The 25,684-nt window shown below is 47.7% G+C and overlaps 1 protein-coding gene across 1 annotated transcript in view; it reads left to right on the top strand.

Moving 5' to 3' along the window:
• LOC308152168 (PHD finger protein 14-like) overlaps nucleotides 1-25,684 on the top strand; it is a 55,884-nt gene that overhangs the window by 20,654 nt on the left and 9,546 nt on the right. The window contains 10 exon segments of the mRNA XM_080525089.1: nucleotides 767-862; nucleotides 3,912-4,018; nucleotides 4,411-4,542; nucleotides 6,567-6,586; nucleotides 6,589-6,642; nucleotides 6,645-6,674; nucleotides 6,677-6,726; nucleotides 10,000-10,056; nucleotides 10,363-10,484; nucleotides 21,134-21,251. Of these exon segments, the coding sequence (XP_080381215.1) occupies nucleotides 767-862; nucleotides 3,912-4,018; nucleotides 4,411-4,542; nucleotides 6,567-6,586; nucleotides 6,589-6,642; nucleotides 6,645-6,674; nucleotides 6,677-6,726; nucleotides 10,000-10,056; nucleotides 10,363-10,484; nucleotides 21,134-21,251 (786 nt within the window).

Below are 25,684 nucleotides of genomic sequence, written 5' to 3'. Positions count from 1 at the left end.
GACCTCCTTCACGAGGCCCAGGCTGCATCACTCCATCAGCCCCCCGAACGAAAGAAGGGAAATAAACCAGAGGACTAAAAGTCAGAGGAGTTAATGTTGCGTTCGGTCTTCTGCCGCGTGCGTATTCAGCGTTATTAATGGAGTGTGTGTTGCTAATTGCGCCGCTCGACTTGCTTTTCCACGGCCCCGGCCTTGGGGGAGAGCGAGAGACGGGGAGAAGAAAAATGTTTGGTTGTGAAGAAGTCTCGCTGTGACTGATACAGTTATAAAGCCCCCCTGACAAGGTCTGTGTGTTGGGCGAGGAGGAGGGGGCTCATCTCAGAGAGATTATGGGAAGTGTTTCCCTTTACCTCCTTCTCTGGTGTCCCTGATAAAGTAAATTAAAAGTAAAGCAGAGGTTTCATCCCCCCAAAATGTTTTGATTTCTCATCCGGTTGATAAACGTTCACCTCCCGAACTCGTTTCTCTCTCGCTGTGGTCCGTGTCAGAGCTCTTGGTCTTATCTGTCTTGTTTTATGAGTGACTTCTCTAAATGGAAGATGCCATTTTGTTGTTGTCTTTTTATGCTGGTGTGTGTATTTAAATAAGTAAGTATGTGTATAAGTGGGAGTACAATGCCTTGTGAAATCAAAACTGTGTGTGTGTATGTGTGTGCTCACGTGTCTGTGTGCACGTCTATGCATATTTCTGCATGTGCTAATAGGCAGACAGAACACTGGTGTCCTTGCCTCACGTTGTCTCCTCTGCCCTGCTGTGTCCCCTGCAGCTCTGTGAGTCTCTGGAGGACCTGCAGAATGTCAACGGAGTGCTGCGGAGCGAGGGCCAGGCCATATGGACCGTGCTGGGACGCATCCTAGGCCAGGTACACCTCCTTACCTCCTTTCGCCCACATCCTTCATCCATTCATCCTCTTCCTCGTCGTCCTTCTCCTCCTCCTCCTATGGTTTCTCTACACCTGTGTGTGCGTAGAAGGGGTTGGCGGAGGAGGAGTCGGAGATGTAAAACCTAGCCTGATGCCTTCTCCTGGGGAACCAGCTAATGATTTGTGATTGAGAGGAATCCAGATTGCCAGTAGCAACCCCCACATGGGCCGGTGTGTGGGGGTAATTCACCAGCCTGTAATGGTTCTGCTGTTTGTGGGAAAAAAGAAAAAAAAATCCTTTCATTTGCACTAACTGATTGACCTGTCATTTGCCATGAAGCCAGACCTGACTCAGAAGGTAAAACCTGTCCGCTTGCTTCCAGCTCGCCATGGCAACCGCATCGCCAAGGTGCGTCGCAACGGGTGACGGGTCATTTAATGAGTGCGAAATGCAGACTGCAGAAAAGCACTCTTTTTCTTTTTTTCCTTTTTTTTAATATCAGGCTGTTTTTTCGAATTTAAAAAGGGTTTTCTGAGGCAGAATGTCTTGGCAACAGCCAGTGACTGTTATTCACACTCACTCGCTCTGTGAATTATTAAATCGACTCCCCAAGATGGTCACATTCCAAGCAGTATACAAGCCAAGCATGGTAAGTGTCAATATGAACTGACATGTCCAAATATAAAGAGGGACAGAATTGTCTCATATTGATGGGAGTGTGGAAACCATGCACTCATCTCATTTAGATGAAATATCTTGTTAGAGCAGTTGCTTAAGAGGTCGTTAACCAAAGTGTGTGACGACGCACTGACAGTCGCAAACCACCATCGCAAACTGCCTCTCTCGGTTGATAACCCAGGCAGGGCAGGGGAGGGGAGGGGAGGGGAGGGGAGCCGTGTGCTTGCCACTGTGTTGAGGTGTTGAGGTGAGAATGAGAGCTGCCGAGGTGAAGAGACCTGTGGAGAGTTGGGGCTCTCTGACAGGCTGCTAAAGCAGGAGAGGCAGTCGTCTCATCGTCTCGCTCACACCCCCCTACCTCCCGTTCTGGCTAGGGGCTGTTTGACACTCTGCCTTTTAGCGGAGCAGGGAGACGTGTCTCGTAGGAGGCGTGGCCTAGCGTCTCTGCTCTGTCACCATGTTAATCACCCAGGCACAGGAGCAGTGAGGTGCACAGGGCTCCACACCAGGGGGCAGGGCGTTGTGTGATGAGGGACCACGGGCACCTCTGAAAGGGGATCCTCAGACGTTGACACTCCAGGCAGCCCCCCAACCCCCCCCCCCCCCCCCTGACACCTTGTCATTCCTCCCCTCCACCCTTCAGCCCTTCAACCCCTGTAGCCTTTCTCTCAGAGTCCTGCAGTCATGGTCAGGACAGGAGACACACCCCCTCTGTGTCCTATCTATCAAACTCATGTTTTACATCACATTGTACCGTACGGTGTTTGGGGGGTCCTGGGACTCCAGAAGCCCCAGGCTGCTCTGTGTGGTAGTGAGGTGAGGGGATGTTAGCCCCGTGGCGCCGGGGGAACTTAAACACACTTAAATGTGTACGCACCATCTCCGTGAGCTGCTAACTGAATGCATAAGATGCTTGATTAAAAAGTACAGTTGCCAGAGAGAGAGAGAGAGAGAGCGTGGGATGAGTTCGGACAGATAAACGGCTAAATAAATGGCGGAGTGATGTGGAGGAGGGTGGAGGGGGAAGGCAGCAGGAGGAGGACTGGAGGGAAGACGGCTGGTGAATCTGCAATGACCGCCATAAATCACGTAATTAGAAACTTGCGAGGTTTAAGTAGCAACATCAGTCACGGCACTGCATGCTTTTGTGTCATCTATCTGGTACATTTTCATTTCCTATTTGTCATTCCGCCTGTACATTACCAGAAATTATTGATGTCCCCAACCGGGAAACACATCCCTCATACCAAGTCAGTTGTTTTCATTTGGGACGCCTCAGGGAGAGACAACTACCCTCTGAAGAGGAAACATTTATAAAAAACAAACAAAAAAGGAAATACATTGTGAAATTCGAAGGCCTAACAGTACAACACAACTTCTTCTGGTTGTCATTTGAAACGTGTGCGGCGTTTCACCAGTAAGTTACTGGTTCTTATAAACATTAAAATACTGTAGTATGCACACACACAGAGCTCTGGTTTCCAGGGATTTGAAACATCCCTTTGACAGAGTCTCTCTCTCTCCCCCTGGAAGGCATGGTGGGTAGTCAGCTGATCCTCCCTTTTCCCAGGACGCTGTTGAGTCCCCCGTGGCCACCGAGCTGGCTCGGTCTGGCCCGTCTGGCTCCCACGTGGCAGACGCCAGATGGCCCAAAGCCTCCCCGTTTACGCTCCTTATTTATAGCCATTACCTTAATACTGCTTCCTGCTTCCTGCCATGTATAAGCTGTAAACGACGGGAACCTGCTCTGCGTAAGTAGTGGTGACGAAGACACTTCCTTACTGCCTTGATGTGAGAGGGATTCTGGTCCACAATTAGTTAGATAACCCCCCTCCCCCCCACCATCCCTTTCGCCTCTCAGCCCCTTAGGCCCCATCGCCCTGGCCTCTCTCTCTCTCTCTCTCTCTCTGAAGCCCCCCCTGTGCGCCCGTAGGTGGACTGAGTGAGCTCAGATTAGAAGCGCCCCAGGGAGAAGCCTGTCTGTTTTGCGGCAGAGTCGGTCCCTACAAGATAAGTTTTCTAATTAACCCGGACAGACGACAGCAGCGATGCAGCCGAGATGCTGGGGAGGAGAAGCGACTACCGCGGTGCGCTGCTCTCCCCCGCCACCTACGACAAGGTTCCCTCTCCCTCCACGGACACCAGTCCATCACAGCTCCTCTCTGACGTCGACTTGGAAAGAAGTTGTACGAATCAGCATGGAGTTGTTCTAGGGTTTTGGAATGATAGATAGATGCCATGCTTCTGCATTGGGGAAATTATTGTTTGTTTTTTTAACTTTACATTTTAGATTAGATTGAACTCAGGTTTGAACACCCGCTTCTTTCTGAAAGTGTTTGTGTTACGTTCGTCTGTGCTTCCTCGTGACAGAAACTCAACTCTCCAGCCGTGCTGAAAGCCCCCAAAGAGAGGAAGCCCAGCAAGAAAGAGGGTGGAGCTCCAGGGAAGTCCTCCAGCCTCCCAGCAGTCCTCTACAGGTACAGTGAACAAAACAGCCGCAGAAGAAGTGGCTAGGGACAAGAAGAGAAGTTAGATCGACGGTGACCCCCAAGGCATCATTCATCAGAGAGTTAGGGCTAGAGGACACAATAGAGGGACCCTATGGCCTAAAACAATATTGCTTGCAGCTTTCATTTATATTTAGTCTTTCATCCACTCTGTATAGTGTATAGTAAACTGTGTGTGTGTGTGTGTGTGTGTGTGTGTGTGTGTGTGTGTGTGTGTGTGTGTGTGTGTGTGTGGGTGTGGGTGCGGATGCGTGTCCGGTTGTGTGTGTGCGCGGGTGCGTGTGCGGGTGCTTGTGTGTGTGTGCGTGTGCGGGTGCTTGTGTGTGTGTGTGTGTGTGTGTGTGTGTGTGTTTTACGTACAGCTGTGGGATCTGTAAGAAAAACCAGGACCAGCACCTCCTGCTGCTCTGTGACACCTGCAAGCTCTACTACCACCTGGGCTGCTTGGAGCCGCCACTCACACGCATGCCCAAGAAGACCAAGAACAGCTACTGGTGAGAGACAGAGAGAGAGAGAGAGAGAGAGAGAGCTTGACAGGGGCATGACAAATGAGAGGAAAGGCGATACACAGGGAAGACTAAAAAGGGGGAAATGTGAGAGGAGGACAGAAAGAGATGGAGAGAATGGGTGAGAATGACTTTGAGTGGTATCCTGTCTCAACGCAGGCATGCACCGCACACGTACGCGCACACACACACCCATGCACTTATCAAGGGTGACATTTCAGCCTACTCAGTGGCAGTTGGATTATCAGATGAAGGATACAGAGATGGTGGAAAATGTCACACTCCACCCAGTAGTGCTAGATTTCCTTATCTGCTGTAGGTAGATAGAGCTCTTTTCCGCTTCTGTTTCAATAGTTGCATTCCATCTTGGTCACTTAGCGAGAAACTGCATAGTGGATATTCTCCATGGAGAAGTCTAACCTTTTTATTTTCTATCATAAATGAAGAGGGGGCTCTAATGGTGTGTGTGTGTGTGTGGGGGGTGCGTGCGGGTGCCCGTGCGCGTGTCTGTGTGTGTTTGTTTGTTTATTTGTTTGTGTGGCACAACCTGAGCCTCAGACTGTGATTGGAGTAATTCATTTTAATCCATGAATAAGGAGAGCGTGATGCTGTTCCGCTTTACTGGGTGAAAATTAGAAAAGCATTTGAAAGATAAAATTGTGTGGAGGCCAAGTCAGAGCTAATTACAAGGATCTGCATGCCTGGGAATCCAGAGAGGCAGGAAGGTGCTGCCTGAGCGTCTCCGTCAGAAACAGACAGAAGGTCCCAACTTCACTTTATCTTACTTATGAGACGGCTATAAACACTGTCTCACCAGTCTCTCCATAGGTCTAGATAAGGTAAGCACCAGCATGTTATTGTCACGGTCTTAAACAAAGACAGAGGCTCCTTAGTATCACAGTGTTGTGTGTTTTTATATTAAAAACATTATTAGCAGAATCTGATTCTTGTTGAACATTTTTGATAAGAAACGGTATGACAGAAGATTTTCCTTGATAGTAAAACTGAAACCTCGAAGGGGCTCATCTCTCTGTCTCTGTCTCTCTCTCTCTGTCTCTCTCTCTCTCTCTCTGTCTCTCTCTCTGTCTCTCTCTTCTCTCTCTGTCTCTCTCTCTGTCTCTCTCTCTCTCTCTCTCTGTCTCTCTCTGTCTCTCTCTGTCTCTCTCTCTCTCTCTCTCTGTCTCTCTCTCTGTCTCTCTCTCCTCTCTCTGTCTCCTCTCTCTGTCTCTCTTCTCTCTCTGTCTATCTCTCTTCTTCTCTCTGTCTCTCTCTCTCTCTCTGTCTCTCTCTCTCTCTCTCTGTCTCTCTCGTCTCTCTCTGTCTCTCTGTCTCTCTCTCTGTCTCTCTGCTCGCTCTCTGTCTTCTCTCTCTGTCTCTCTCTCTCTCTCTCTCTCTGTCTCTCTCTCTCTCTCTGTCTCTCTCTCTCTCTCTCTCTCTCTGTCTCTCTCTCTCTCTCTCTCTCTCTCACTCTCTCTCTCTCTCTCTCTCTCTCTCTCTCTCTCTCTCTCTGTCTCTCTCTCTCTCTCTCCTGTCTCTCTCTCTCTCTCTCGTCTCTCTCTCTGTCTCTCTCTCTCTCTCTGTCTCTCTGTCTCTCTCTCTGTCTCTCTCTCTCTCTCTCTCTGTCTCTCTCTCTCTCTCTCTCTGTCTCTCTCTGTCTCTCTCTCCTCTCTCTGTCTCTCTCTCTCTCTCTCTGTCTCTCTACTGTCTCTCTCTCTCTCTCTCTGTCTCTCTCTCTCTCTGTCTCTCTCTCTCTCTCTCTCTCTGTCTCTCTCTCTGTCTCCTCTCTCTCTATCTCTGTCTCTCTGTCTCTCTCTCTGTCTCTCTCTCTCTCTGTCTCTCTCTCTCTCTCTGTCTCTCTCTCTCTCTCTCTCTGTCTCTCTCTCTCTCTCTCTCTCTCTCTCACTCTCTCTCTCTCTCTCTCTCTCTGTCTCTCTCTTCTCTCTGTCTCTCTCTCTCTCTCTCTCTCTCTCTCTCTCTCTCTCTCTCTCTCTCTCTCTCCCCCCCCCCCCCAGGCAATGTTCAGAGTGTGACCAGGCAGCAGCGACGAAGCCGATATCGCCATGGAGACGCTACCAGATGGTACCAAGAGGTCAGGAGGCAGATCAAGGGGCCAATGAAATTCATCCTCAGGAGATGTCACCAGAGCCCAAAAAGAGAGATGTGAGCAACACGGTGTGTATCGACACACAACTTTATACCTAGTAGATACATGGCTGAGTAGATACATAGTACAATATGTATATCACCTCTCACATAGCATCACACAGCTCCAGGCTTTCCGCGTACCTGCTCGAACACTTTCCGCCCCCCCCCCAAAAAAGCACTAAATAAAACAGCGCTAAGAATACTTTCTGTTCGTTATGAGACTATGGGCGGGACAAATTAGGCTATGGCAGCCTGACACAGTCTCGTCTATGTATGGGAAACACTGATACATACACACATGCTGTTATTGTAGCCATTGGAAATGTATTCTTCTGTAACTCATGTGTAGGCTTGGCTCCCTGGGGATGCGGATGGTAATCTATTGGTCGGTTCAGGGTTAAAGTTAATCGCTGTTGTCGATTGATGGGCCGGCCCTGCTGGCTTCTCTTTCAACACGTTACAATTTAATTGAAGTCACTCTTAGCCAACCTAGACTTGAGGGATAATTGAGTTGCTAATTGATTGATCTGTGTTGATGAGAGATAATTGAAACCTCTGAAAGGTTATCAGCTAGCCTTGCAAGGGCACAGCATGTTCAGTTGAGAAAGGGTGGAGAAAGGATGTCCATATTTTGGGGGGGTTTGAGGTTTGTGTTTTTTAACTGGTTTCGAGAAAAAGTAAAAAAAAAACTGCACGCACCGACCATCAGAAAATCAAACAGAAAACCCATCCTGGGTTTTTATCTTATCCAGCAAAACCTCAGAAGAAGAAAAACTGTTTTCAAAAACATATATTTATGTTTTACCCTTGGCTATACAAAGAGGCACACTGTGGGGGTAGTATAACATCGTCAGTCAGCCCTGAGAGCTGTGGAGACACAGCTGCTCCACCTCTCCATGGATCCCACTTATCTGTACCGACCATACCCTGATCCTCCGATACAGGCCTGCCTGCCTTCCAGCTCCCTTAAGGAACACGAGATACGCATCTGAAAAAGGGAGCGGGGGGAGCTCGGGAGCTCTCCAACCCTCTTTCCTTTTGACATTTTCTTCCCCTTTTGTTTTGAGACTCAATCAATAACCAGCCCCCTCCCTGCCTGAACGGAACAAGCAAGACTGGGGGAACTTACGGCCCTCCTCCATGGGCATTCACTGTGAGCACCCGGCAGTGCCAGTCTGGGTTAATGTGCTCTTCTGGTTTTGAAAACCGCGTGCCCAGAAGTGTGCTGAGGACCCTGCTGGAGCACTTAGGGATTAAGCGGCTTTTTCTGATTTCTCTCGCCGTCGCGTCCGGCCAGTCGAGGAGCTTCAATGCAGCATTTATCTTCAAATGCAAGGCGCGCCATGGCAGGCGCTGAAAGGGCCCTGCTTTGCATTTTTAATGCTTTTACCAGGGCGCCCCACCGCTGGCACCGCTCCAAAGCCCTGTTTCAATTTATCAGGGTCGGCTAATCGACCTCCCGCTGGCCCCTCTGTGTGTGTGTGTGTGTGACGTGTGTGTGTGTGTGTGTGTGTGTGTGTGTGTGTGTGTGTGTGTGTGTGCGTGTGCGTGTGCGTGTGCGTGTGCGTGTGTGAAAGAGAGAGAGAGAAATAAGATGGCCCGCTGCCACTTTCTCATGAATCCCAGCTTTCTCTGGACGTTCTTCATGCCCTGTTGTCGTGCCTACTGGAGTAACCTTTAAGTTCAACCTCAGCCATGAATTTCACCCAATATTCTATGAAATGTGTTAGCTACCCTAAACACAAAAGTAGTACTCAAGTCACCCAAATTGTCTCTTAGCTTGAAACAGGCCTAATCTTTTCAGTGTAAGTTTGAAAAACCTCTGAACCTCCTATATTCAAAGTTACTCAGACTACAAACATACTCTTATGTTCAAGGAGGCTAAGGTCACTGCTTCTTCCAGAATCTTCCTGACTCTTATCTCTAACGGGGTCTTGATTAACTGCACCCTGCAAGCACCCCTCCCTTATTACACTGGAACATCCTGTATGAACATATGTCATTAGTCTGCTGAGAATTAGGAGAATTAAGTTACTACATCTAGTTACTGCTGGTTGCTATGCTCCGTTAATTTCGCTAATCCTGTGCGAAATGATTCATGGCTGTTTAAGATGCAATGATGTACTTAATTAAAAGATTGATTTTTTTCTGCCTGAGTCTTATAAACTGCCCTGAGTTTTAATTTCCTCACCTGAGCAGAGCTCTTGATTAGGTGTGTGTTTGCGTGCGGAGGTTTCTCTACCTCAGCCTTTGCATAGCAACGCTGAACTCAGCGATTTTTTTCTTCTCCGTCGCAGGGTTTCGTGTTGATCTTTGCTGGCGCCCTTTAGTAGATGACCTTAATGGAGTCTGCCGTGATGGAGAAATAATGAATAAAACCCGGCCCCTTTTGTCAGGTGGCGACGGTGCCGTCGCAGGAGAAGTGGCAGAGTCGTCGCGAAGCCAATTGGCAACGTTTTTTGTAGTTAGCATTTATAATGATAAGTGTTCCATCTGGCGAGTGGTGGTGGCAAGCCAAAGGCGACAGATGGAATTGTTTTCACAATCTGTTTAAATATGTTGTCGATTTTTCTTCCCCCCTTTTAAAAACCCACCAAGCTCCCGTCACTCGCTCGCGAGCGTCAACAAGGAGACTTTTGATTTCCCATCATTCCTTTGTTTTGATTCCCTTATCCGCTAGATGAAGCGTTTTTTTCCCCCTAGCCTAGTCCTTCCAGGGCAGTGTGGATCTGATGAAGGACCTCAACCAAAGGTTTTTGGGGACAGTGAACCAAAGGGAGTGTTTGTTTGGATCCACCCTCTCGGTTTCCCTGGCATGTTCAGCCAATCCCGTTTAATGCTGCAGCATGACCCGGGCTGGGCCTGCGTGCTGACCGGCCAGCCATTAGCCCGAGTCAGGACAGGCCTGGTTGATCTGTTGGGCTCTGAACAAAGAGACAGCAGCCCCTGGTAATGGAGCAGAGAGGGGCTCGCCCAGAGGATGGAGGGCATTAGTCCAGATTAGAGCAAAACAGGCCAACAAGCACCTCATTTCCTCACCCAACAATATCAACAAACAAACAAAAACACTGACATTAGGACACTCAAGCGGAGTGGAAAGGTCACTCGAAGAGATGACGCTTTGTCTCAATTTGACTGTATCAGCTATGTTGTTACTGACTATTCATACAAATGATATGATGAAATTGATACGGAGCGATCGGTCCTCTCAAATTATCGACCTTCGGCCGGAAAATAAGATGACGTAAAAAACAGATGTCATAGTTCTGTTTGTAAAAGTAATGGTTTTGTGTTTCACAGAGAACCAGGGGGCAGAAGAGGAAGAGGGTGTCCATTTGCGAGGATGAAAAGATCGAGGTGTGTGTCTGGGCATTCTTCCTTAACTGAAAATCTCACATCTATCGCACACAACTCGTGATCACACGTCCAATTAGTTTTGTCTTCTATTCTACTGACAATATATGTCTCCGATAACATCTCCAAAGAACTTTTCCTGTCTTTATTCTGTTACACCTGGACATAGTGTATATCCACTGCAAATGTCCCCACAACTTAATATTCCACCTTTTTTTACATCCCTGCTACCACACACACACACACACACACACACACACACACACAGACACACACAGCAGTCAGTACTAATCACCCGTGTTTCCATAGGAACCACCACCACGGGAGCGCCGTCAGCGGCAGTCTGCAATGCAGAAGAAGCCCAAAGCAGACGACACCAGAACGGAATGCACCTCCTGCACAGGCCCCGGTGACAACGAGAACCTAGTGAGGTGGGTAAGCGTGTGTGTGTGTGTGTGTGTGTGTGTGTGTGTGTGTGTGTGTGTGTGTGTGTGTGTGTGTGCGTGTGCGTGTGCGTGTGCGTGCGTGTGCGTGTTAGAGTAGGAGCCATATCCTCCTGGTGATTAAAGTTCAGTCTTCATTAGGCTGTGGCCACCTTGCATCTGCAGAACGAGGGGGCTGAGGGGTTCTGCACCATAGGCCCCCTCTATTGAACTGCCACATACATTTGCACAGTTCATTAGGACAAAATGAACAGCATGATCTGTTTTTGTCTTCTCTTAGAGTTTCAGGTGTCTCGCGTCCCTTTAAACAGGACTCAGGACTTTTGAATTCAGTGGAAATCCTTCACTAGTGTCTGAATCACAACACTCAGAATTAACACAGAGTAGTTTGATTGTTTTAACTTTAGATGTGTTTCGATGTAGACCAGAACTCTGGGCTTGATGTGTCAATTGAAAATAACGTCCTCATGTCTTTCTTCCATTATGGTTTAAAAAAGAAAATGTGATTGGTTCATTTGAACCGAAAGTGTTTGTGTGTTATGAGGCTTTGTAATATCTTACTTGACAGGATGTAATCATATCCCAATATTCATCCCAATAATATGGTCTTCTTTGAGCCTCTTGTGAGATTTAATATTTTGCGTTTTGAAGGTTAAGGTGGGGCGGTCGGGGTGTGAGGTGTGCTGCCCTGACTCTTTCTATCTTTGCATTGCACAGGTTGTGAGAGCCGGGGCACCCACCTCACCTCACCTCCCCCTAAATACTGGGACTGACGACCTTTGGCTTAGAGACAGAGAGACTGAGGCAATTTAACGTGTTTGAAGAATGGCGATGGGGTCGCGGGGGCAGGAGTCACACGCCGATGGCCACCTCTGACTGTCACCTTCCCAACCAACCCGCCTCTGAACAATGACCTTGAGGAATCGAAAAAAATACTTGGACGTTGTCATGAGCCAGTGACGTTTGATTCAAGGGGGATGGGTGGGGAGTCGGCGTAACTGCATTCTGTCACCATGGACACTCTTATAAGGACGTTGTGGTAGTTTTAGAAATGCACACAGGTGCATCTTTGTGTTCTCCATTGCCACCCCTTATGAAGTAGTATGGAGTCGGGACTGTAGACGCTGCGTTGGTGGGGGACGGCCCTTTCGCTGGACTATGGCCTTATTGGACTGTGGAGTGAAGCTATGCTGATCTTCTCCATTGGAAGAAGCCCTCTGTAGTCTCTCAGACTCGACACATCATCCCTGTCCTGTCCTGTCCTCTCCCGCCTGTCTCCTCCTTACTCCTCTAGGAAAGGTGCTTTCTCTCTCATCATGACTTCATTTTACCTTTATAAGATGCCAAACTAAACTCGTATCAAGTCTTTCTGTGTCCCTCTACCCCCGCCCCCGGACTATTCCTCTCTAATTTCTACACTACGATGGTGCTTTGCTCTTTTGACCTCCCGAAGGCAGCTTATCAGCACATCCAATCAGTGGTATTGACTGAAGTCATTTGTGCCCCAAATCACCCTTGTGTTTTCCCTGCATAAATGCCTTTAATTGCGGATGCACTTGAACTTAAGCTCTCATCTTTATAGTGTTGTGTCACCGTGTAGAACTTTCTAGAGTTAGAGGGAAAAGTTGTGATTTTTTAGTAGAATGGTTTACCCTCTCTGGTGTTTTCAGATGTGCCACATTACTATATAGCAACGTCACAGTTAAAAACAGCAATAGTAGCTATATAATGATGTTGATAATTGGGAAGTGTACTTATTGAAATGTTAGTGTGAGTGTATGTGTTTAGGCGTTTTTTTTACAAAGGAGTCTTCCTTTTTTCCATTACCGTTACAACTTGACAGTTTATACTGACATGGTCTTCAGGAGCAGCTTCCAGGGTTCCGTCTCCCCAGTGTCCCACAGTCAGTCAACTGAACAGCCGCCTCCTGGCTTGTCATGGTGGCTGACGAGTGTCATATCCTGCCCTTGTATGTCACTCCCCTGGTCATCCCGGGACTCTATGCATGCCTCTGGGAGCAGGAGAAAAAAAAAACTGATATTGCTTATGTCCACTGGAAAAATCTGCCCAGAGAAAGAAAAGAAAAAAAGATGGTGGTTTTTGGTTCTCCTTTGGAGATGAAGAGATCCCTGCGCAGGGTGACCTGCTGCCTACTGAGGCGTCACTCCCATGAACTCCCGCTGCACATTGAAAGGACTTGTCAGCGCTACAGCACGGCTAGCTTTTTCCTCCTCTGTATCTAACCTGATCATTAGTTAACTCTGTATCTAACCCGTTCATTAGCTAGGCGGGGGGGGGGGGGGGGGGGGGGTAGTGGTGGCCTAGTGGATAGTGACAGTTGGACTGGTGATCAGATGGTCATGAGCTCAAATCTCACTTGGGAACTCCGCCACTAGTGTGCCCTTGAGTAAGGTACTTTGCCCTAAAATACTCCAGGGAGACTGTCCCTGTACCGGTAATCTCTAATTGTAAGTCGGTTTGGATAAAAGGGACTGCTAAATGGTGTAAATGTAAACTCTGTAATCTAACCTGTTCATTAGCTTACTCTAACCTGTTCATTAGCTAACTCTGTAACTAACCCGTTCATTAGTTAACTCTGTATCTAACCCGTTCATTAGCTAACTCTGTATCTAACCCTTAGCTAACTCTGTATCTAACCCGTTCATTAGCTAACTCTGTATCTAACCCTTAGCTAACTCTGTATCTAACCCTTAGCTAACTCTGTACATTCATTTCAACATGAGAATGTGTTGTGTTCCAATGGTGTGAGAACGCCTGATAGCCATATTGTGTGATGTGTTGTTTACGGTATTTATTGAAGAGGCCAACCATTTTCTCCTACTCTTTTTGTGCCTACATACTTGATTATCGATTATATCATAAGCCTTTTTTCTTGTTATTATTATTATTATTGTGTTGTGAAGAAATAGTTGAAGTTACTTTTGTGATTGAATCTACCTTGCTTTTTTATTCGTTACTTATTTCGTTGTTTACAGACATGCCTATGTGTTATTCTGTTGTGGTAAGGACGTTGTGTAATTCCTAACTGTGATAATGGAGTAAGAATGTGAATGTTGCTGCTCTCATGTGTGTCTATGAAGTGTCCGGGACCTCCGTCCCCCACTCCGTTACAGTAGCTCCTCAGCATTACGTGAGCTTTAATAAACTCTTGACTTTTTCACCTTATTGCCACTGTGATAAATGAGTGTCAGTGAGCTAATTAATTTCTCCGAAGGTGCGGAGGCGCGGCGGTCCGTTTGTGCGTTCGACGCCTTCTGTCAGGTCTGATTGATCACCCGGGAAGTGCCCCCCTCACCTTGTCTCACCCGCGGGCCGGCTCGGGCTCAGGCCCGACGAGGAGAAGCCGAGGGCGGTCTCGTATAACACAGAGCTGATCTGTTGGCTTTAGCGTAGTCCTGGTTCTGTGTACCCCTTCAGCACCCCTACCTCTCTCTGTCTCTCTGTCTCTCTCTCTCTCTCTCTCTCTCTCTCTCTCTGCATCTCCCTCGCACACACTGCCAAGTACAGAGATAGAGAAGGCAGAGAGAATAGAGAGGCTTTCGTGGACAATCTGGTTAACGGCATAACAAAAGCCCAATGTGTCTGGCCGCAGACGGATAGCATGTGTGCATATAGTATACTTCAGCCCCAACCCATCGAGAGAGAGAGACAGAGAGAGAGAGACAGAGAGAGAGACAGAGAGACAGGCAGCCTGACTTTGAGTGCGTCTTAGAGAGATGGAATCAGAACACCGTGGCGAACTGTAAATGCCCCAATCCCTCATCCTCAGCCCCCGGGTCCACCGAGACCAGGGAGGGACAAGGGAGCAAGGGTGGAGACGGGCGGGGCACTGCTACAGCTGTGTTCAGGGGGAGGAGACGGCGGGGCGGGGGCAAGGAAGGGAAGAAAGGGGAAGGAAGGAAGGAAGGAAAGAGGGAGGTTCTGGAAGAGCAGTAACCTTTCCGATGATGAGTGCGTTTCCCATTACTGTTCTGACAAAGGATCCGGGGAGATGATTTAATGGCGGCATTTTGTTTTTGCTGACTTCACCCTTTTTCTTTTCTTTTTTTATCCCCCCACCACCACCATTAAAAAGAGAAAAGGCGAGCGCCAGCGCCGGCCGGAACTGTGTGGGAAGAGTGGCCAAGCAGCTCAAATCTATTACTACCCACCCAGCATCTTCTTCCCCTGGCTGCCTCTTTTATCCTCCGCAGTGTGTGTCAGCTCTGCTTTCTCCCTGGATGCTGCTTCCTCCCTCTCTCTCTCCCTCCCTCTCTCTCTCTCTCTCTCTTCTCCAAGTCTCCCCATTTTATTCCTATCCCCATTTTTTTCTGCTCTGCAGTGCATCTCCACCCCCCACCACCCCCCCGCCCCCACCTGCCCATGTTTCAATGGCTACACACTAGATATGAATCAACATAACCTCCAGAGGTGCCTTATATCCTAATTAGTGTAGGATTTGCCCCGGCACACAGAATCTGATATTATAGAGGTGTTGTGTAGCCGGGGCTGTGACACGGGGCCGCTCAGTGAGCAGTCTGGAGGCCTGGTTAGGTCAGAGTCTTGCTGCCGGAAGGTTCCGTCCTGCAGAGCAGAGGCCACAGACCAGCTGCTGGTCGGAACACCCTGGCCCCGGCCGCTGTGGTCTGAGCTCAGCTTACTGAGGCCCCCTGCTGGCAGACTGGTGGAACAGCCACCCAGCCTCCCAGGAGGAAGTCCCTATCTCCTGACCCATCTGTCTGGTCTCTACCCCCCCCCCCCCCCACCTCCCCTGTCCTGTCCTGTCCCGGCGGTGAATGAGTGGTGTCCTAATGAGCTAATAACGGCAGCCGGCCTGGCAGGGGTCTCTCCTGCAGGCCTGACTCCAGCTGCCCATTCATTACCTCCCCCCTTGTAAAACAATGGCCCTTTAATAATGTCGCAGGGGGCGCCAACAGTAAATCAAAAAGTGGGAGGCTCGGGAAAAGTCAGATAATCCACTCCTTACTATAGAGAGGATTCACAGAAAGCCACCGGCGCACTTTGTCATCGGCGGGAGTCAATGGCTGAGCGCTTTGTGCCATATTGATCCCCGTCACGTGGCCACTCCCCAGGTAATTGCACTGCCCTCTTGTGATAAATTCACAGTCTTGTTACAGCCACCGGGGCTAAAGGCAGTGCGGGCCGGGAGAGAAAAGGAGTTGGAGCCACAGGCAACACTGTCGATACACGGTGCTAGCTATGTGGGCGCGCACACAAAGAAGTTCTAAAGCAATCACACTTCCAATGCACTTCCAGCGTCAATGTGTTGTCATCACAGGGTGTTTATTGGCTGTTTCACATTACTTTACCCCAATTCTTTTACACGCCCAAAAAAGTAGGAGGCTAGAAAAGTTCGATAATCCACTATTATAAGAGAGGATACATAGAAAGCCACCAGCACACTTTGTCATCGGCGGGAGTCAATGCCTGAGCGCTTTGTGCCATATTGATCCCCATCACGTGGCCACTCCCCAGGTAATTGCACTGCCCTCTTGTGATAAATTCACCGTCGTTATTACAGGCATAAGCATAAGGAAGACAATGTGTTCAGTTGCGGCAGTGGTTATGATGGCCATGAGAATGTGGGTAATGATGAAGAAAAGATATGCCAACTTGAAGTGTATTATTTAAGGTTAACTCTGCGTTTTAGTTTCTCTGCCTTTAGTTATCGAAATTGTCAAGCAGATTATTCCCCCAAACAAGTAAACAACATTTAATAACAAAAAAAACAACAAAAAAAGTGCTTCTGTCACTTTCTGTCTCACATTTTGCAGCACTTCCACTATCACTAGTCCCCAGAGCAGAGCTCCTAAGTCTACGTGCCTGAAGCTGCCATTAAAGCAAGCAAGCAAGCATTTTTTTTATTTTATTTCATATTTGCTTGTGACCATGTACCTGTGTGCCTTCACCAGATTAAGCATACAAGCGTACAGCCATGTTAAACCCTGCTGAGCCCTGCTTATCTTACCTCAGGTCGTGGAGCTAAGGCTGCAGATCCACCATTTTTTGGTGTGGTACGGAATACTGTATGTGCGCTAAAGTACCGTAAGATTTATGCTGATTGAATCATGACGACAGTTGTAATTGCCCAGTTTCTCTATAATATCCAGTTAATATCCAGAGATCGGAGGACGGGCTCATTCTAATGCATGGAACGGAATGAGGAATGGTGTCAAACAGAATACCATTGATACCATTTGTCATTCCGTTCCATGCATTACAATGAGCCCCGTCTTCCGATTTATACCTCCTCCAGCCTCCCCTGATTCAATTATAACTTTGCTTAAGTACCTCAGGAATCAATTTGATCTGACGGGCATGTCCATAGCCGAGTGGGCAAGGGATGGAAGGCCGATGCATGGCCATAGGCTCTGGAGCTCCCACTTTGAAGAGAGAGAGAGAGAGAGAGAGGTGGGGGTGGGGGTGGGGGTGGGGGGAGCTGGATGAGACCAGATCAAGCCTAGCTTAGCCACTTGGCTGTCATCCCACTCAGAGAGAGGGTCCAGGGGTGGTGGTAGTGGGGAGGCGGCCCTAAGAACTCCACGCACAGATTAAACACCAGATGAAAGGGGATACGAGTCACCTGCCGAGAGCAACATGTGTAGCAGACAAAAGCAATCAATTGTGTCCCTTCTGCACCACCACCACCACCTCCTCCTCCTCCTCCTCGCACCCAATAAGATTACATCAATCAATAACCTCTCTTATGAGTGATTGGATTCTGTCTGCTTCTAGAGTAGAGGGGGGGGGGGGGTGCTGCTCAATTTTCCCAATGATTAAAGCGGAGCTAAATTGCTTTGATAACATCAAGGACCTTGGTGTGACTGGGTCCATAAGGGCAGTGTTCAGAGCCGATAGAGGTGGGCGGCCCGCCGCTGACAGACACAGCGAGGAGGAGATGGGGAGGGCTTGCTGGGTGGCGCATCGTCTAGCTTGGCCCAATCAACCAGGTAGGAGTTGACATTAGCCACAGCTCCAAACCGCTATTACGTAAAAGAAATATGTTGATTCACTGCTGTAATTACAATGTTACTACACAGGTATAGGGGCAACTTAATGGTAATTAAATACTAAGAAGTAATGCTATAAGATGTAAAGTAGTTTGAGCGCAAAATAAAAAATTGTCATGTAAGCACATGAGAAGAAGAGGAAAAGGAAAGCCAGAGCAGAACAGAAAAGGTTGTACTTCCTCTTAAACATGTACAGAAAGGTCTTGTCATTTTGAATTCCAATTAACTATAATCATCCCCCCCCCCCCACCAGCCGGATGGGAACTGCATCACCGAACAGTGTTTTAATTCAAAGATGTTCTCTGTGATATACAACAAACATAACAATAGGTTCATTAAGGAGAAAGTAATTAAAGAAGTGAGCGGAGGAAATTGTCGCACACTCGTCTAATAAAACAACCCCTCCCGTGGGTCCGGGGGACGTTTCAAGTGTCTCCGGCGGGGGAATCGGCCCAGTGTGTTCCTTCCTCCCGTCCGAATCTCTGAGCAGAGAGGGAGATTCATGTGAAATCGATTGGCTGTTGTTTGTGTGCAACAATAGGAGTGTGCTCATTAGTGGTGCGGACACACTTGTGGTAATTTGTCTTCTTTTCAACTGGGTGGCCGGAGGGCGCTTTTAAATTCCCATCGTTTCCTAGGCAGATATGCCTGCTCAGCCCATCTATGGGAGTGCAGAGGTGTGTGTGTGTGTGTGTGTGTGTGTGTGTGTCTGTGTCTGTGTGTGTGTGTGTGTGTGTGCGCGTCATCCACCTGCCCCTGCAGATCCCTGCTAATGTGCAGCAGCTGTTGGACTCTTCTGGACGCTTCTACAACCAGTAAGATGCCAATTATCTACGCCAATGAAGTGATGTTCCCAGCACAAGTTCCGTTACACTGGCTTCAGTAAATCTCTGGTGCTTGATGTGCTTTTACAGGAGCTACCTAGTCCCCCCCCCCCCCCTCCATAACCCTGTATCCATCGCCCCGTCTCCCAGAGTCACACACCTTCTCTGAGCTTTATGTGTATGCGATGCTTCTTATTTACACTTAATTAGTTAAGAAAATGACATAACAACCCATTAGCTATTCAACTAACAACCGGTGGGAAATGTTCATCACTGCGTTTAATAGGATGTGTGTAAAGTGGCAGTTCCCTCTGATGTTTCGTTTGTTTATTTATTTATTTGTAGTTTTTAAAGAGAGAGCGTGTACCGTAATAGAGGCTGCTCCGAGTTGACAGGCTGTCACTGGGGGCAACCCATTTTTTTCATTGCCCTGTCACAGTGAATATAGTAATGAACGTTATAGCTAGTACGTGAAAGATGTGGTTGTGGAATGAATCGGCAATCACATTGATATATGTTACGTGGTATTTTATAACTGGGGGGTATTAAAGATAGATTGCTTCTTTTACATGAGGTGAAGACCTAGTACACCCTGCTGAAAGTCTTCTGTTGGCTACATTTCACATTTTAGCCATGTAGAAGTCGGATGTCGACCGTCTATCAGTATAATGTATTCCTTACATGTTTTGCTTGTATCAATGAAGACAAGCAGAATTTAGATTTAGTATTACGTCAAGCCCTATATTTTTAAGCCCTTGGGGTATCATTTTTATTGCTTTCGAACTAGTGTGTAATTCCTTACGAACATCCAACACAGGCTGGCAGCCTCACAATTCCAGTTGCCTTGGAAGCTTTTCCGTACTCTATACCAACTTTATTATGTATTCATATTCACATCAAAGAGAGGGGTTGACTTCTCCATTTCCCACTAGTGCGACATGATTAAGCAGAATCAATTTGGAGAAGCAGTGAATGATCACCCATAGATTTCACAATGAACCCCTGTACGCTATATCGACAGGGAAGTGGAACGAATAGATTAGGCGGAGGGCTTAGCAGGATCCAGAATGGTTTTTGATCCTGTGGGAATAGCTGGCTAGGGTTGTCTGTCTGGGAGAGGCTGTGTGGGGCGCAGAATCACGATCACACCATCCCGGAATTCACAGGAGAAACTGCCACTGTTGGCATGGTGACACAGGTGAGACCTTTCGTCCCTTCGTGGGTGGCAGTTTCTCAAGGGCACCTTCAGGTGGGCTTCAGAACAGTCTCAGTAGTGGACCAATCCCATTTAGGGATTAAGAGGATTCATAAGTCCAGGCTCAGTAGCCTGAAGTCCGTTTGAAAGGACAGCTCATCTTTTGTCGGTCCGTCCATAACGGCCTATGAGACAGTTCTCAGCTTCGCCTCATAGTTGTTTTTATACCTAGCTCTGCTTCCTCGCCACGAATACATGTCCTCCGACATGTTATTCAACTTTACAGAAAAATCGAGAGAACATTTTGCTAACCACAATTGTAAAGATATTTGTACAGACAACAGGAACCTGTGTGCCATATGCAGGAGCTACTTCTGCTAAATGGTTAAAATGGAATGGAATGTACTTCCTTATTAGTGTGTGATGTAGACCAGGCCTTGCTTTGATTAGAGTCGGGGGGGGGGGGGGGGGGGGGTGGCTGCTTAGGTCTCTGGTAGGTTCTGCTTTGAAAAGGGCTCATCTGACAGGAGGGTTAGGGTTAGGGTGGGTTCAGTACTCTACAACAATAGTACACTGCAACTGTGTGTGTGTGTGTGTGTGTGTGTGTGTGTGTGTGTGTGTGTGTGTGTCTCTCTCTCTTCATCCTGAGTGGTGTTTTGCTCTCCCTGTCTCTAGGCATCGGTATGTGTCTCGGGTCTCCTTGCCCAGTCATCCCCCCCTCAGCCTCCCGGCCCACCCTACCCCCCCCCCTCCGCGCCCTTAATGGAGACGGATAGAGAAAGGGAACAGATTGACCTCTCCCCGACTGTTATCTCCTTTATCAGATTTCGATTGAAAAATCTACTCCATTGATTAGGAGATAATTAGTTAATCATGGAGTGGGATGGGAGGGAGGGTGTGAGGGGGACGGGGGGACGGGGAGCTGGACTGAAGGACATTCAGTCTCACCAATGGCAGCTCATGAATCATTAATTAATGTAACTCTCGTCCTGTCTCATCCTGCTCCAACCACAGGGTTGTGTCTCTCACACACACACACACACACACACACGTATCCACTCTTCTATATCTCACAATTTTACGCTGATGAATTTATTCAGGATCGTGACTCTTCAATTCCCCCCAGAACCATTACTTAAGAAAGCATAGTGATAGGTGTGATGGTCAATATTCATGTTGGCTCTTGGTCTGAAATTAACGAAGCCCACACCTATCTATCTAGTTTAATATCTAGTCGTAATTATTGCACTGTTGAATGCCAGTTTAAGGTCAAGGCAGTGAGTTGTTAAAGTGTGTTTTGAATCTATTAAGGATCCCATCCCTGATGCATAACTGATCTGTCACCGTTTATCATTGTGTGCGTGTGTGTGACTCTGGGTGTGTGACTCTGTGTGTGTGTGTGTGTGTGTGTGTGTGTGTGTGTGTGTGTGTGTATGTGAGAGAGTGCGTGTGTGAGAGTGCGTGTCTGCGTGCGTGCGTGTGTGAGAGTGTGTGTGCGTGTCTGCGTGTGTGTCTATGTGTGTGCGCATGTGTGTGTGTGAACAGACAGACACTGAGTGTAACAGCAGCCCTGCCTCTGTCCTGTAGGTGTGATGAGTGTCATCTCTGCTACCACTTTGAGTGCCTGGACCCTCCTCTGAAGAAGTCTCCCAAGCAGACGGGCTACGGATGGATCTGCCAGGAGTGTGACACGTCCTCGTCCAAGGTGAGTGTGTGTGTGTGTGTGTGTGTGTGTGTGTGTGTATATGAAATGGGGTGGGGGGATATGCGTGCCGCTTTCTTTTGACGTCATCACAGCGTTAAATTAAAGCGTTAAATTAAAATAGATGTTTCAAGTTTATTGTCATGTCTTGTGAAGAATATTTCCCAGTTTATTAGTTGGGGTTTCGGCTTAGTAGATAGCTGATTTTAAGAGGTACGGGTAATGAGTTGCTTAGCTTTATGGTTTTTAACTCACAAAGAAGAATTATTAGAATCAGAAGCTAATTATTTATAACAGTGAAGTTTCAAATAGGAATATAACATGTGCATATACAGGGTTCCCGTGCTGATCTTAAAAAGTCTTAAAGTCTAAAATCCAGCAATCTGATGTATAAGGCCTAAAAAGGTCTTACATTTCAGTTATTCGGTCTAAAAATGAGGTGTGGGGTCTTAAAAATGAGATCCTGCAAGGAAATCAGTCCGGCCACATCTATTTACGCGGAAATTAATCAAGCTGGTACCCCAAAAATGCCAATTTGCTTCCTTTTTTGTCTGTATGGCAGTGAAATCCCTAATTTCATCACCTCGAGGATGACAAAAAGCTATCATATGGTGTCGCGATAGGTCTAAAATTATATTCAAAGAGGTCTAAAAAAGGTCTAAAAAGGTGTTGAATTTGACTTGTTGAAACTTGTAGGAACCCTGCATATAGAATCTAGCCCAGGGCTGCTTTAGTGAGGGCTGTGTATGAAGTTGCTCTGGCTCGTGGTCTGTGGAACTCTCGGTCCCAGGCTGCAGCGCCGTATTCAATCACAAACCCCTCCTCTTCTACTGAGAGAAACTCCAGTGCATTATGAAGGGCACACAGGCGTGTTAAATCTCTCTCTGCAGCGCTCCTGCTTCACTAACCCCCCCCCCCCGCCCCTTCCCCTCCTCCCTACATCTCCAGACTCCTCACACTCCAGCCTGAGTTATCCATTCCTTGGCTTTCTTAATTACGGATCAAAGGGAAGCGGCGTGTGTTTGAAGTCCTAAGAGTGTTTCCGATTCCGGCGCGGACAACAGCGACGGCTACGCTTTAATTCCCGGATCCCTCCCTACTCCGCTTCCTCCCTGCTCAGGCTACGGCCGGGAATATCTCAGTAATAGACAGCTAGGGCGGCAGACATGACAACCACAGCACACGCGCCTCCTTTTTATCTTAGAGAGCCAAAGTGGCAGAGCCAAAATGGCTGCCCACCCCTCACACCTCGTCCCATGTGAAGGTGCTCCATTTGCTTGGAAATGTCCCAGAAAAATGTCCCACCAGAAGTGCTTCTGCCACCACCCCCCACCCCACACACACATTTAAATAATGTTTTTCCCATTGAATTACACTGTAATCAAGGGCAGAGTGCGGCTACTTTGGAACCTAATTAAGTTGATAAATGTTTTCCGCATTTCAATTTATCCGTAAAAGGGCAGCCTGTCCTGCTAGGCTCTATCTTTGTGGAAAATTAGGGTTAATTGATGTTGCAAAGGAGGAAGCGACACATAAAAGGCAGACTGAAAAATGCTGCATAGTGGGACCGAAACGTTAAATTACAGGGAAAATGAAAAGGTTAAAGCTCAGTTTAAAATGCTGGATCACCGAGGAGGGAGACGTTACGCTCTCGTGAAGACGGCGGCGATAGCCCCTTGGGGAAGGGCACGACGATGCATCAGCGTGCATTATTTGCAATTTACTCCTCCGTTCGGAGGGGTAGGATGCCATAGATCTCGCGGGGGGAACAGTTGTTATTTGTGTCTGCCGTCATGTCCCCGTGTGTTTATCCGGTTCCTACCGTCGTCTGGGTTTTAACCGTAGCTCGGTAGTTCAACCACACAGCGTCATGTTGTTTCACAACAAGAGTCGGAGGAGATTAGTGAAGAGCCAGTGACTTTCATAAGGCCTTGTATAGAGATGGAACCCCATTACACATTGTTCTAAATTCACCATCATAAAGAAACATGTCGGAGCATTATGACCCATAAGTCTACAGCCATGTAGTAAACAGGGCTATTACAAGTCAGAGGCGTAGAAGAAAGACTCGAGTCGGCCCTCCCGCGGTTATTTTGTACGGAGTGTGTTGTTAACAGAAGAAGTGAGAGGAATCTTGGGAGAGGCAGAGAAAAGAGCTTTTAATGGTGGGAGGTGGACGGGGGCACAGGGATTAAACAAGTCTTTGCTTTTTAAATGTGCTGGCTGGCAGCCTGCAGAGAGGCACGCAGTCCCCTGAGACCCCCGCGACCAGACCCAATTCTGTTTAATCACCTCCAGCACACACACACACAAGCACACACACACACAAGCACACACACACACAAACACAAGCACACACACACACACGCGTGCGTGCACACACATAAACTGGAAAAAACACTCTTACACAAACACGTGCACACACACACACACACACTGTACACTTGCCCACTCTATCTCTTGTTACACACAGCTTTTAAATGTTACGGGACCGTTTCATGCCCCCTGGAATGTCTTTCCCTGTGAAAATGCTCCCATCCTCCTCCTCCTCCTCCCTCCCACCCACCTCTACACATGACATGGCGGACCCCCCCCCCCGGCTCCCTCTCTGTGGCCCAGAGCAGACGTCAGTTCTGTGGTGACAGGATTACGTGAGGAGGGTTGAGGAGTAGTAGTTAGTGAAGCTACTTTTGTGCTCTGTTCCTTAAAGCACACAGCCCCTCTCAGTCTCTCAGCGCCATAGCTTCATGTTAACATGAAGTTAACAATACCACCTTTGCACATACTGTATATTGCACATTGCACATACCTCTTTGATATAGCCTCTTTTTATACCGTATACTACCGTACATGCCTTACTGTACCTATCACTATCATTGTCATGTTTTTATATCATGTTATGTCACTATTTGCACTTCTGGTTAGATGCTACACTGCATTTCATTGTCTGGTACTTGTACTCTGCAATGACAATAAAGTTGAATCTAATCTACTCTAATCTAACATGTCTCCCCCCAGTTCAACTGCTAAACTACTTCTGTGAGCTTATATCAAAAAACGTTTTGTTTTTTTAGACATTTGAATACCACTCTGATGGGTCCCCACTTACTGGAGAGTCCAGAACGGTTGCTACCCCACAGTACCGTCGATTAGGTATTAAACTGTACCCGAATTTCATTCAATTGAATGACTGAATTGAGTATCAATGAGAAAGTAGCAGTGTATGTTAGAAATGTGTGTCCAACAGGCACCTCACAATCATTACTATATATACAGTACTGCACAGGTCCTAAAACAGTGTCCTATTTGTGATAAAGCCTACTGTATACTGTATGTAGGACCTTTTGAAGGTGTGAGGTTATTTGAAGCCCCCCCCCCAGTTCTGACAGGAAGTGTGGGAGATAATTGACTCTACTCAGGGCATCAGAAAGCACTCTGGAGATGAGAGCTGTATTTAAAAGGAATGCTTCCTGATCTGCTTGTAAATGCCAAGCTGCACACGGCTTTGACTGCGGGGTAGGAATGTTTCTGAAATGCCAACATTAAGTGCGGAATCGTACCTGAACGGCTTGAGTGTTGTTTAGCCATTTGAGTAGATACTGGGGGTCACCCACTCCACTCTCTCTGCCTGGCGGTGTGGGATGGAGGCATAGTCATTAGGGTGTGTGTGTGTGTGTGTGTGTGTGTGTGTGTGTGTGTGTGTGTGTGTTTGTGAGGGAGGGGAAGGTCATTTGTCATTCTCTCCCAGTGTTGACTCTTATGTGAGTGGAAGGATGAATGAGAATCGAAAGAGGAAGGAGAAGAAACTCAGGATCTGGTGCTTGTTCATCATTAGACCACTACATTTGTCCTCGCCGACCCGTGAACCCAGCTTAGTTCAACAGGAAGTGTGGGCAGAGAGGGAAAGGTCAGGGAGAGGTAGCTACGGAGAAGTAGGGGCAGGATTTGACCTCCTGCTTGAGTGGAGGATATTGTCAGCCCTGTGTGATGGGCCTGGCCTGTCTAACCTTCCCCGGTCTGTCTCTCCATATATATATATATCTCTGTGTGTTCCTTTCACGCTCTCTCCCACTCCAAAGGTCACGCTAAATGGGATTCTGCCTCTTGAGGTCTTGATTTATCCCAAAACACGTCTCCCAGGATGATTTGTCTATGTTGGTTAGTTTGCGTTATTAAATTGTTTTTGTATTATTAATTGTCCCCGTCTTGAATAAGGATTTGAAAAAGAAAAAAATTGAAGAAGAAAAAGCGCAACACATCTCTCGGTGGTTGTCAGGGAACGCGTTCAGGAGTGGTGTCGGTGTCAGTGCACACATGCGTACTTGTGCGGCTGGGGCAATAAAAGGCTTTATTAGACAGGCTGGAGTTCATTACGGAGGCTGTGTCTTCTTCTGCCTGCCTGGCTTAGATAAACCCCCAGCCAGCCACGGCCACAT

Source organism: Nansenia antarctica, assembly GCF_963989245.1.
Source record: "Nansenia antarctica genome assembly, chromosome: 3".
Classification (NCBI taxonomy): Eukaryota; Metazoa; Chordata; class Actinopteri; order Argentiniformes; family Microstomatidae; genus Nansenia; species Nansenia antarctica.
The sequence above is the reverse complement of the archived record's forward strand: the minus strand, read 5'-3'. Positions and strand labels throughout refer to the sequence as shown.